Source organism: Fukomys damarensis, unplaced genomic scaffold (genome assembly GCF_012274545.1).
Source record: "Fukomys damarensis isolate Sample0158 unplaced genomic scaffold, DMR_v1.0_HiC HiC_scaffold_33, whole genome shotgun sequence".
In the NCBI taxonomy this organism is placed as follows: Eukaryota; Metazoa; Chordata; class Mammalia; order Rodentia; family Bathyergidae; genus Fukomys; species Fukomys damarensis.
The window spans coordinates 1,540,592-1,553,580 of NW_022900945.1; the positions used below are offsets into that span (position 1 = coordinate 1,540,592).

Sequence of the window (12,989 nt, forward strand, 5' to 3'; positions counted from 1 at the left end):
TTTTTTTTTTTTTTTGTACTGGGGATTGACCTCGGGACCTTGCACTTATGAGGGCGGTGGCACCACTGAGCTAAATCCCCAGCCCTCAATAGCAACTGTTTTGAAGAGTCACCTTTACTGAATCTATGCAAAACATCCACCTTAGTTTCAAGAAACAGTACCTTTCTTTCTGCATTCTGACACTGTCACAAGCCATAATATTTAATTAAATTTTATAATATTCCAAACCCGCCTTAACAGGTTGCTAAGAAAAGTAAGCCTACCCAACTCTTGCTACATAAAGACTTCAATGGATGTCAGAGGTTTGTACCCTATAGAGAATACACTGCCATCAGTCAGTCAGGGAACGCAGGGTGTCAGTTTATCTGGTGTGTTAAGTAAAAGCTAAGTGAGCCTTTCAACTGAATTCTGGTTCCCAGTATTTTGATAGTAGTACATCTTCAAAGATGCTGATGCCCATGAGATTACCAAGTGGTAAAGGCAGAGAAGAAAAATGTATAACATTGCTAATACAGAAATAAAAAACTGAAAACACTCGCAAAAAGTATTAAAATGCGGCAATGGCTACCAGGGATTTAGCTCATTGGTTCCACACCTGACTCGCAAGCATAAGGACCTGAGTTCGATCCTAGGTACAAAAACAAAACAAAACAAAAGACCCCCTAAAATGCACTAGTGGCAATTAATGACTTAAGTCTCAGTGCATTTTTTCCTCCAAACACTACAGTGAGTGGCCCCGGCAGAGTCCCACCTGAAATGTCACACATCCCACAGGCAGGTATTTGCGGTCCTCCAGCATGCTCAGATACTCTGCCACAAGGGCTGCCGAGTGGACCAGGCACTGTGCGGCCTCAGCGTGATTGCTTCGCTCCGAGTGCTTGCCAGCCATGTTCTGCAACCAGGTCAGCCGCAGGTCTGGAGAGGTCTGGTAACCCTTGGCGATTCTAACCAGAACAGAGAGACTTCTCGGTTAGCATGTGCTTCCCAAGTAGGAGTCTAGACAGCTTGCTCAGAGTTCATCTGGACCGGCTTCTGTTCCTGCACACTGTCTACTAAGACAAGCTCTTCAACAGCGTGAAAATGGCAACATGTGCGCTCTGAGAAGTCACTGTGGGCATGGCCTACACTGCATCAGTCAGGGTAGGGGCACAAAGAGACACGCTTATTACAGACTGGCCACCAAGGAAACAAGGCAGAGGTCTGGGGGTTATGTTCATTCCGGAAATACAGAGAAGTTCTATACTCATGGGAAAAAATAAGACATCAATGCAGTCTGTGTAACTGTCTTATGTGTACAACGAACTGCAAAACTGAAGATGGTCCTATGGCAAAGAGAAATTCTGAAATTTTACTGCGCCATCTATTAGGATACAGCAGGAATTAGATTTCTCAAAATTTGTCCTGAGAAATACTATGTTTAAAATTGGGATGATTAATGCTACAGTAAAACATTCATATATTGTACCTTTTTCATAAATGACTGATGCTTATATTTAAGATATGGATATCAGGACTTCTAGGAAGACTGGGACACAGGACAGAAGGTGTTAAATATGTCTTATGATTATCTTTTGCAAAAGGAAAGGGCACCAAGAGGTGGAGGGAGAGGGGAAGAAGGGAAGAGAGGGGATAAAAAAAGAATTAAGATGTGTTATGTGCATTACCAACTCCTCAATGAATGTATTCATTATGTACTGCAAACACATACAAAGAAAAAATAAAATAAAAATCCTTGTTTTTGATAATCAATTAATATACTGAACCATGATGCCCAGGGAAGATCTGAAAAAGCAGCCTGGGAAAAGTGCTTTTTGTTCTGTTGGAGACAGGATCTCTCTACACATCTCAAGCTTGCTTTGAACTTGCTGTATAGTAAGTCTGGTCTCAAACTCACAGTTCTGCCTCAAACTACTCAGTGACTATTCAATCTATTAATCTATTTTTTTAAAAATCACTTTAATTTTTGTATATTTATTTTTTCATCTAGTGTGAAAACCATTATACAAAGTATAAGTGAATCAAACAAACGCCACCTGTACATCAGATCGATCAACATTTCCGGGTCCTCCTGGTGCTCCTTCATTTTCACAGTATCAGAAAGGATCATATGGAGATTGAAAACCAGATCTTGGACCTGCAGCACAATACTGTCATTCATTTTCACTAAAATACGCTGGGGGACTGTCAGGCAAGCACTTAAAGATCTCAAAACAAAGCATAATACTGATACAGTTCTAGAGAAGGTAACTATGCTGGGATATGGTAAGTGAAGGTTAGTAAACTATATAAATTCCTTTTCAGTTCTTTTGTCTGGAAACAAACAGAGCTATAACGTAGAAATAAACCCTTGTAGGGATACAGAAACATAAGATTAAAAAAGGAAAACTTTCTACTGTTTCTGATTTTACTGAAAGATAATTTGTAGAAACTTAATTTCTAAAGGCAAATACTGTTTAATAAGTGAGACTGTTTCATCATAAAACTGTCTACAGTGCCAAGTCTACTTCCATTTACAAAAGAACAGAATTAATCACCAAAGAACTATTCCAAAAGGAAGGGTAGCTTAAAAGTCTCCTCTGAGGTACAAGATACACAAAAGATCCTCTAGCAAAAAACACTTAGTCTAGAAGAGTACTCATTTCACAAGCCTGTTTCAGTTAACAGCCTGGACATGAGCTGACCTGATCAGGAAATGTCGTCTCCCTCAACTCCAGATCTTCTTCGGCATACGTCAGTATCGTCTTTAGAGAACGTCTTAAAAATTCTTCATTAAAATTTTGAGATGTGCCCACCAAGGAGGACAGTGACATTGTTACTTGCATCTTAACTCTGGCAAAGTTCTGTTAACAGAGAAATTATCAGGTCAGTATTCAATACAGGCGAGCCTCAGGTAAAAAGTGCTCCTTTCCACACTAAAACAACAACAATATTACGTAAAAAAATATCTGGGCAAAATATTTTCTTAAAGTAATGAAACATGTATGTTGAAATGTTATTTTATAAAGCGACATAACACTCAGAATTCTGCTATAATATTCTACAAAACAGTGTTCTCAAAAAAGCCATGTGTTTGAACTGAATGAGATATTGTGCCTTTTTGTTTGCTTGTTTTTTTTTTTTTGAGTCAGGGTCTTGTTATGTAATTTAAGGTAAAATCTTTTATGACGATGGCACTCACAGTTCATAACTTATATTCTTCCCTTTTTGGCGTAAGTTCATTTCTGTTGTACCAATTCTACATTATTATTGAACCACTCAAGAGATTATTTATTGATGATAACCTATAAATCGCCAAATCCAAGATACTTTTTTTTTTACAGTGCTCTATCCTGTCCGGCACGTTTCCATATGGAAGCATACTGTCAACTTTCTCTCGGTCACGTCTTTCCTCATCTCCAGTGGTACCACTTTACACTGGTTTTCGTATTCTTCATTCATTCCTTTTCCATCTACTTTATTAATTGCTTGTCCTTTTTGAATGCTACTATTCTCAAAATTCTGTCTAAAACCTATCTTTAAACATTGGAAATGCGCTACACAGCCTCACCGATTCCCTTCCCTTCCACTAACACGTTTTTGTCTTCAGGTTGTATTTCCCTCTGGAGCTGCAGACTACTACATTTTACCAGGCAGCTCCATCTGGAGATTTTGTGAGCACTGCAAGGCCTACACGTTTAGCACACTTTCCTTCCCAAAGATTACCCCCAAATGGAGGGTCGTCCCATACTCACGCTTCCTATTGTAACTCCGACCCATGCCAACCACCTGCTGATCTGGTCCACTCTGCCCTTTCTCCACTCCCAATGCCACTGCTTTGGTTTATACCCTCACCATCGCTCAGGTGGGTTACTGGAGCAGTTCCCTAGTTTACCTCCTTTTCCCTTTTATGCTTCCAGTCCAGCTTCTAAGTAGCACCAGGGATTTTTTTGTTGTTGTTGTTTTTTGTAAAAAGCACATGTAAAGAATCACTCTTCTCAACAACAACAAAAAAAATAAAATAAAAGAATCACTCTTCTCCTTGGTACACTCTAGTTGTTCCCTAAGCTTAGTATTAAGGATAAAATTCAAATATTCAACTCAATAAATATGTCAAACTATCAGGGGGTATCATAAGAGCACAGGTTTCTGAAATCACAACTTGATCTCTATTGCTGTCTTCCACCACAACATCAAGAAGGGCTAGAGAGTTTTGTGTTCACCGTTTCCTCCACCTATCTTTACACCTTTCCAATCGTGCACGTCATCTTCACCTCCAACACTCGAGCCACTTCTCCATGTGCCAGGTAACTCTTCCCCTAGTTCAATCTCCCGCTCTTCCTGAAATCCCATCTCTGATCACAACTCCTTCTGTGTGCACTTACACTACACTCTGCTTTTCCCTCATGTTGCTAACACATTCAACACCTGCTCAGTGAGACTTACTGCTTGTTCTTTTACTTAGTTTATAAAATCCACACAGAACCACCTGAAACAAGTTCGTCTATGGTTAGATGAGCACTGCTTATTTGTATCCTTCTCCATCAGATGTTAAGTTCCTTGAAAAACTAGACTATTCCTTCATCTATGGTTGGGCAACACAGGACACAATTCAACACTTCAGTATCTGTTGAACTGTGGTGGACTGACTAATGGTCAACTTGAACTGAGTCAGTGTGGTCTGGGCGTGAAGGGTCCACCTGAAGACTGCTTCTAATAGCCATAAAAAGGGAACTAGGGGAAGATCTTAGCCTATCGATTTCCTAGAAGCTTGCCACAGATGGTTTTCCTGATGCAAACTAGGCTGTTTTCGTTGGAGGAGGAGCTTGGGGCCTCAATGTTGCTGGGAACAGCTGCTGTTTTCATCAAGGGAGCTGCTCTGATCTTTACCGTTAGCATCACTTCTGGGCTCCAATGTGGGTCCCTCATCTTGCACAAATCCTTCATCTCATTTGTGTAGATTTTCTGGCTTCTACCATTGGCCTTTGGGCCTTCTGAAAACATGCAGATCCTCAATACAAACAAGCTATGAGACACTGCCGTGGGCTCTAGGCCAGCGGCTGGACTCCAGGAGGACACTGCCTTGGACTCTAAGCCTTTAGCTGGCCTTGTGTGGGAAACTGCTGGGATCTAAGTCCTCAGAGAAATCCTTTGAGATTCTAGGGTGCAGTTAATCTACTGCACTCCTTCGTATTTGATTCTCTGGGCAGTTATCATAAAATAACTGTATAAGTTATGTGTCCTGTATTTAATGTATTCCCTTGGCCAATCCTGCTGACTACAACAACATGAACATATAAACCACAAAGATCACTGCCACTTTTAAGTGACCCATTCCTTTATAGAGGCATTACCTGATACTAATCTAACTGCCTTTCCCCTCCATTGTAGAGCTTTCCTAAAACCAGAGAAAAAAATGTACCCAAGAAAACTCTAAATGTTTCAAATTGTAGAGATTTTATTTTTAAAACTAAACAAAATCTACAAACTAGATAGAATGTTATATTCTGGGTGAAGGGGAGACCCGGCACCAAGGAAAAGTAGAGCAGTCCGAAATAGTAATTTTCCACTTCACTTGAAATTTCAGGCAAAAATAAAAAATGAATACGGAAAAAACCCCACATATTTCATCTTCATCAAAATGAGGATAATGGTGTAATTCATGGATTATCAAAATGCAAAAAGCTTTCGAACATAGGAAGTGGTTCCACAAGGAAGTGAAAGGCAAGGTAAGGCAAGGAAGTGAAAGCAAATAGTGAGGTATCCTAGGGCACAGATTTTGAACAAATGAAAAACACAACTCTCCTTTAAATAAAAAACTTGCTTTGAAATGATGAAACTGTCTTCAGAACAATTTAGGTAAAAATGTGGCATGAGCAGACAAAAATGGGCCAATTAGAAAGTTTAGAAGCTAAACAAAACGTGTGTAACAGTAAAATCCCAGAAAAAACAGATGGTTAAAGGAACTTCTTATAAGTCTTAGGCTAACTGAACTTATTCTATGTTGGGTAATAAAATGGTGATAAAGATAAGCACACTCATGTGTCCACTAATAACAGAAATTTCAGAAATGTTTTTAGGTGATTCTGCCAAAGTGTGACCATCACAGAGACTTCTGGCACAAACCAAGAAGGCTATGTGTCACGGGAAGACACAATCTTACAGGATCACTGGTATAAGGTGGTCTATCACTAGCCAAAACATTGGTATGTGATACATGACTGGACTTAATAGAAGGAAGCTGTCACAAAGCAAATGAAAATTCTAATGAAATATTTTACCTAAGTTACAAAAATTATGAAGACACTTGGCTTCAGGAAAATAAAAAAACAAGGCAGAAATGTATGAACTCAAGGAAAGATGCTAAGAATGAGAAGTCTGTAGCATAAACTAGGAGAGTATGAACTGGCACAAGAAAATTTTTCATTAAAAAATAGAAATAAAGATGAAATTTTAAAAGAACTAACAAGGAAAAGACAAAATGGTAGGTAGAAAGTAAAGCCAAAAAGAGCCAACATATGTATAACTGGTAGAGGAAATCCCAAACACTGGAATAAAATAAATATACAATTTTATACTGGAGAACATTTTCTGAAATAAGTGAACTGAAAGCAAACATTCTGTGCCCAAGGAAATTAACAAAACTCAAGTCAATGCTGTATTTTAGAAAAGGCATTTAATTTAAATAGAAATCATGAATTTCTTGAGCAGCTGGAAAAAAAAATCAAGTACACCTCTTTTTTCTCCTACTAAATGTTCTTTACCTAGTAAGTTTCCTGATCTTTCTTAACCTTTTTATTAACAAAAGTCTGAGATAAAAATTTCACATACCTTTATTCGTCTACAAGTATAGTCAATTTTGCAAAATTATGGGAACTATATAGTATTCCCAAGAATTTCCTGAGGACAAATTTAGTTAAATAAGGATGATGAAAACAAAAACCCAAAAATGTTTTATAAGAAGGACTAAGCAGGAAGAGAAAAGTGGGAAGAAGGAAGAAGATGAAGGAAAACACAATTTTATTTGCCAAAGAAATAAATCAACATTGTTTGAAGCTGACAAAGTATTACATCTTCAACAACACAAATACAAGCAGGAGAAAAGATTTTATTAAAATACTGTGGTAGGAAGAATGACAGGAGGGAAGACAGAATGAAGAAAAGCAGCAAGTTTATCACTATTCACTACAACATCGTTTGGGCCTGCCTACCTTTAGCCTTTATAAATACTTTTTCCTTTTTTTTTGGTACGGGAGATCAAACTCAGGTCCTTGTGCTTGCATGGCAGGTGGCAGAACCACTGAGCTAAATCCCTCGCCCTATAAATACTTTTTTTTCTAACCACTTCCCCTGTAAAAATTTAATACCAGGGATGTAGTGTATATTTATGCACTCTTTGCATATTTGGATTGATATATAAAAAGACTACATATAAAGTTTTCTCTCTTTAATGTAAAGTCAAGGATGATCAAATAAAATTTTAATTAAAAAACTGAAAACTATATATTTAACATCATAGCCTTGCTTGCTGGTTAACGTTTAATACCATCTTTTGGTTTAAATAATATAAATTAGCCATTTTTATAAATACAAGAACAATATAATCAAAATTTAAAATCTGAAACAGGTATTTGTTCAAAGTAAAAAGAAATTATTTCTTAAAAATCATTTCGCTGAACTTAACTTTCAGCCTACACTCTTCCAGAGGCGCCCTCTGGCCTTCCCCTCACTCTGCTTCCTCAGCGCCGTGGATGAGACGGCTCACGCTCACATGCCATGATGTTCCTGCCTTGGGGCTGCCAACCACGGACAAAACCTCCAAAACCATCAGCCAAAATAAACTTTTCCTTCTTTAACTTGCATATATCAGGTATTTTGTCTTGGCAACAGAAAAGCTGACTAATACAAAGATTACATTTTTTAAAGCCCAGGTCACACACAAAAGCACTGAGAATAAATGAACAGGCAAAAGTAAATGAAGCAAGTTCAAATTAAAAAGAAAGCAGAGGTCAAGATCTTAAAACCACACAAGGTGGAATTTGGGCCAAAAAAGGTCAAAGTGCTGAATGAAACCAAGAATGCTCTGTAATTCAGAAGAAGATACAATAGTTATCAACTAGGAGCCACAGTAGTAAAAAAGCAAACATGCGTACAGATTTTAATCAACCCCTAATAGTCCACTAAGTGGACCAAACACCAAACAAGGGCAGAGAAAAGCAGAATACCATGATAAATAAGGTCTATTTGTTTGGTAGATGTTTATCTCAATATTCTGAAAACAGAAATGCTTCTTCATTTTAGGTGCCGTAGCAAGTTGACAAAATGGACTATGTGCTTGGACATATAAGTACAAGTGCACACACCAACAGCCCATGACGAAGAGAGAGTGTAGCCACATACTGTAATTATAACTAAAGCTACATCAAAATGTGGAAACAAAAAGGCTAGAAAGAAAATACAAACTGAAATTACAATTACCATATATTAGAACAAGCCAGAGACATCAAGAGCAGCACTTAACAGAAAAGTAATGATCTTAAATATGTAAGTAAAAACAACAGAATTAAAAACGTGGCTGTCACTGTGATAAAAACAGCATGGTACTGGCAAAGAAATAGGCCTGAGGATCAGTGGAACAGACTGGAAGACACAAAAACAAACCCAGATGTAGTCAGCTACCTCATCTTTGACAAAGGAGCTGACCATCCTCAGTGGAGGAAAGATAGCCTCTTCAATAAATGGTGCTGGAAAAACTGGACGTCAACCTGCCACAAATTAAAATTAGACCCTTATCTTTCACCATGCACTAAATTAAAATCCAAATGGATTAAAGATCTAAATATTAAAACAGAAACATTAAACTTGCTGAAAGGTAAGTTAGGCAGAACTCTGGAAGACATTGGTATAGGAAAAGACTTTATGAACAAATCCTCAGTAGCACGGGAACTAGCAGATAGAATCAACAACTGGGATCTCATCTTACTAAAAAGCTTCTGTACTTCAAAAGAAACCATCAGCAGAACTAAGAGACAATCTACAATGTGGGAAAAAATTTTTACCAGCTGTTCCTCAGACAAAGGACTATTATCAAGGATATATAAAGAATGCAAAACAATCAGCCCCCCCAAATATAAAGACCCAATTCAAAAATGGGCATCCGAAATGAACAGACTATTCTCAGACAAAGAAGTAAAAGCAGCAAGTAAATATATATGAGAAAATGTTCCACATCACTGATCATTCGAGAGATGCAGATGAAAACAACACTGAGATTCCACCTCACCCCACAAAAAATGGCTGCTATCAAGAAATCATACAATAACAAATGTTGGCGGGGTTGTGGGGAGAAAGGAACCCTCCTCCATTGTTGGTGGGAGTGCAGACTAGTGCAACCACTATGGAAATCAATATGGAGATACCTCAAAGAGCTTGGACTGGAGGTTCCATTTGACCCAGCCATCCCTCTGCTGGGTATCTTTCCAAGAGAACTAAAAGAATCATATCACAGAGAAGTATGTGCACCCATGTTTATAGCGGCACAGTTTGTAATAGCTAAATCTTGGAAGCAGCCCATTTGCCCATCCGTTGGAAACTGGATAAAGAAGATGTCGTTTTTCTATAAAATGGAATATTACTCAGCCATAAAGAATGAGAAAATAGATTTATTCACAGGAAAATGGATACATATTGAAGATATACTCCTAAGTAAAATAAATAAGTCACACATGTGTAAATACCGAATAGTTTCCCTGGTGTGAATAATCTGCAATAAAACATAAGATCCTAATAAGATTACTGTCATTTAGAAATGAGATGAAAGGAGCTAAAGGTGTAGGGAAGGTGGGATGGGTAGGGGGAGGGTAATAAGGGAAAAGAAAAATATGAGATAATGAAAAGGTGAAAATAAAGTGTTTGTAGATGGGGATGGGAGGAGGGGGTGAAGGGAGGGCAGGGGTAAGGGGAAAAAATGAGAATCAAGACTTGTCATGTAGATGTACAAGATCCCAACAATGAATGTAACTGTACTGTATCCCTAAAATGTACCAATAAACTCAATTAAAGGTGAAAAAAAAAAAAAGTGGCTGAAAAAGTGAGGTAAAATACAACACATGAATGTAATATCTAACAAAAAAGTTAAATAGAAAAAAAAAGAAAAAATTTAAAAGGCTGTGACATGTAATCATAAAATATTAATACATTTAAAAATTTTTATTACTTTCTTTTTACTTGGTGATAATTAAAATTTAAAACTGTTCAACATTTATCTATTTAAGTCTGTATTACTATGTATGTTAGCTATGTACATTATATTATAACACACAAACATTGTATTTCTTTTTCTACAGGAAGCAAAATTAGAGATTTGGACTTATCGTAAAATAATGACAGAATGACCAATATCAAGACAATATGACACTGACTCAAAACATACAGGAATGGGCCAGGGATTTAGCTCAGTGGCACTGCTCCTGCCTTGCAGGTACAAGCTCCTGAGTTCGATCCCCAGTACCAAAAACAAACAAATAAACAAAAAAGGTTTTGTGTGTGTGTGTGTGTGTGTGTGTGTGTACACATATGTAGGGAAGCTCCAAAGAAATATCACATCTATGTGACAAAGTTGTCTTCACTCTGTCTCGGGTACTCACGTTGCCAATCTCAAAGTTCTGCCGCATGAGCAGGTACAGGGAGGCACTGGCGTGGGAGCGGATGATGCCAATGCTGCTGCTGCAGAGTCGGAGCAGACGGAGGCACAGGTCAGCGCACTGCTCAGTCTCCTCTTCAAATAGGAGCTCCGGGAACTAGGACGATGGCACAGAGACACCCGCCTGAGGTTACAGGGTAACAGTTCGGTCTAGGGGACGACATGAGCTGAGGACGCAGGTCAGTGGCAGCCAGGTGCAGACTCCAGCGACACCATTCCCGCTCAGCAGTGTGACTGAGACAGTGCATCTCCAAGTGGGATGGAGGCTTTCATCAGATTATGTGCAAAAGCAGCACGATGGCCAACATATGAGCATTCTCTACTTTTATTACTACAAAATAGTAGAGAAGTACTTTCACTGGTCAAATTTCATTAACATCTCTGTATTTCATCTTCTAGGGTGACCAGGATGAAGTATGCACTTTCAAAGTTTAAGAATATGCCTACCATTATTTCCAGGAAAAATGCAGGAACTACATATTTGAAGCAGTGGAACAAAAAGAAGTATCTTCCATTCACCATAGGATAAATTAGTTTCCCTGTACTGAACTACCTGTATATTAAGTTCTTGATAAACCGAGTTTAACAGTGAGAAACAGAGCAAGGTGAAGAGAAATTCTGAACAACAGTAATTGTGATGTGGAGAAGGGCCCCTATGTTTAAGATCAGATAATTGTTAATGGTGGTCAAAATAACAGAAACTCCTAAGGGCAGGCAGCAGCAGAGAGCCTAAACAGAATCAAGAGTCTCTTGTACTTTAACCACACCTGTGTGAACCAATGAAGGTGTCTATTACGGCTGTGTCTAAATGTCCCCAGAGAGCCTCGTGCAGTCACAGGTGGGGTTTTTTCAGAGGTGGCTGGATCCAGAGTGTGTGACTGATTCATGGTGCAATGCAATGCGTGAATACTAAATCAGTTCACTGATTGGTTTGGCACCGACCTAATCCTAGTAGCCTGGATGCAACATGAAGACAGAAAGTGGCTTGTCTTGTCCCCAGTTGCTCTGCTAACTTCTGCCCACCATGAACTATTTCTCCTCTGTGGTGCTCCTCTGCCACACCACCCTGCCTTGGAGCCACCTGATTATGGACTGAAACCTCTACACACTGTGAGCCAAATAAACTTTTGCCTTTAACTTGGGTGTTGGGTATTTAGTCTCTTTGGGTGTTGGGTATTTTGTTACAACTAAGACAGTGTCCAATGACTCTGGCTGGTGCTGACAAGAGAAGCCAGCCGCAGCGCAGACACAGAGTGACTCACCTTGGAGACCAGGGCCCTCTGCGTGGCGAAGCAGTGCTGCAGGTACAGGGCGCTCTGGTTGCAGGCCATGCTGTGAAGCAGCACCTTCAGCACCCCGCCAAGGATGCTCTCTTTGGATTCTGTCACAGAAACTGTCTGTGATTTAAAAATACACAAGTGTAATAGAGATGGACCTGCAACCTAGTTAGGGAGGTAAAATATGTATAAAAAACACATTTTTTTAAAGGTAAGACAGTAATCTGAGCTAGGGGGACTCAAGCAGAAGTAGCCAAGAAGAAGTTGGATAAAACAAAGGAAAAGATTAGATAGAATTTAGACTTTTAAAAAGGAGAGGCACAGATACAGCAGCGAGAAAGCATCAAGTGTGCTCTAGATCAGCAGTGGAGCACCTATGGCATGCGTGCCACAGCGGGCTATTTGTGTCACTCAAAGCTCTAAAAGGTTCACCAGCCCTGCCCTGGGAAATTTACAAACATCTGGGACCAACCTGAGGCTGGTGTAGAAAACAAGCAGAGCTGAGGCTGAACACGAGTGTGGTGCAGTGGCAGGGAAGCTGGTTCTGCACTCGCAACCACACTCTGTCCTTCAAAAACAGAAATCCCGGGGGTGGCTCTGACAGAGCAATGTGAGCAGAAGGGAGGGTCACCCTTCCAAGGCGCACCCTTAGACACGCTCACGCTCCGCAGCAGCTCTTCCCTTCTGAGGTGCAAACGCACATGGGACTCCTGACGCTTGAACAAGCAGCTTAAACTAGGTGTCTTGGCTTATGGGACCAGGGTTTCCAGGGCCACTACAGTTGCAGCCCTATTTTAACTTTTAATTTTAGAGGCAGAATTTTGCTAAATCACTAAGTGCCTAAGCTAGGCTTAAATCTGTGATCCTCCTGCCTTAGCCTCCCAGGGTGCCAGGATTACAGGCCTATGCCAAGATCCCAGTTTTACTATCTGTCTTCATAAGGAGCCTTCTAAGTCTGACATTTCCTATCTTTGTCCTCAAACAATCAAGAAAAACTGAAGTCTAAAAAGTGTCACCAAGAAGCTGAAGCACGA

General features: G+C 39.4%; 1 protein-coding gene across 9 annotated transcripts in view; it reads right to left on the reverse strand.

The window, feature by feature from the left end:
* Nucleotides 1-12,989, reverse strand: part of Dock7 (dedicator of cytokinesis 7) — a 172,219-nt gene that overhangs the window by 26,381 nt on the left and 132,849 nt on the right. For all 9 annotated transcript variants that reach the window (XR_004515065.1, XM_010605047.2, XM_010605046.2 and 6 more), the window contains 5 exons: nucleotides 11,941-12,075; nucleotides 10,623-10,775; nucleotides 2,682-2,840; nucleotides 2,034-2,134; nucleotides 752-944 (listed from right to left, as the gene is read on the reverse strand). Coding sequence is in view for 8 of the 9 variants with exons in the window: in XM_010605047.2 (XP_010603349.1) it covers nucleotides 752-944; nucleotides 2,034-2,134; nucleotides 2,682-2,840; nucleotides 10,623-10,775; nucleotides 11,941-12,075 (741 nt within the window). In the remaining variant the exon portion in view is untranslated. The remainder of the gene's footprint in view (nucleotides 1-751; nucleotides 945-2,033; nucleotides 2,135-2,681; nucleotides 2,841-10,622; nucleotides 10,776-11,940; nucleotides 12,076-12,989) is intronic.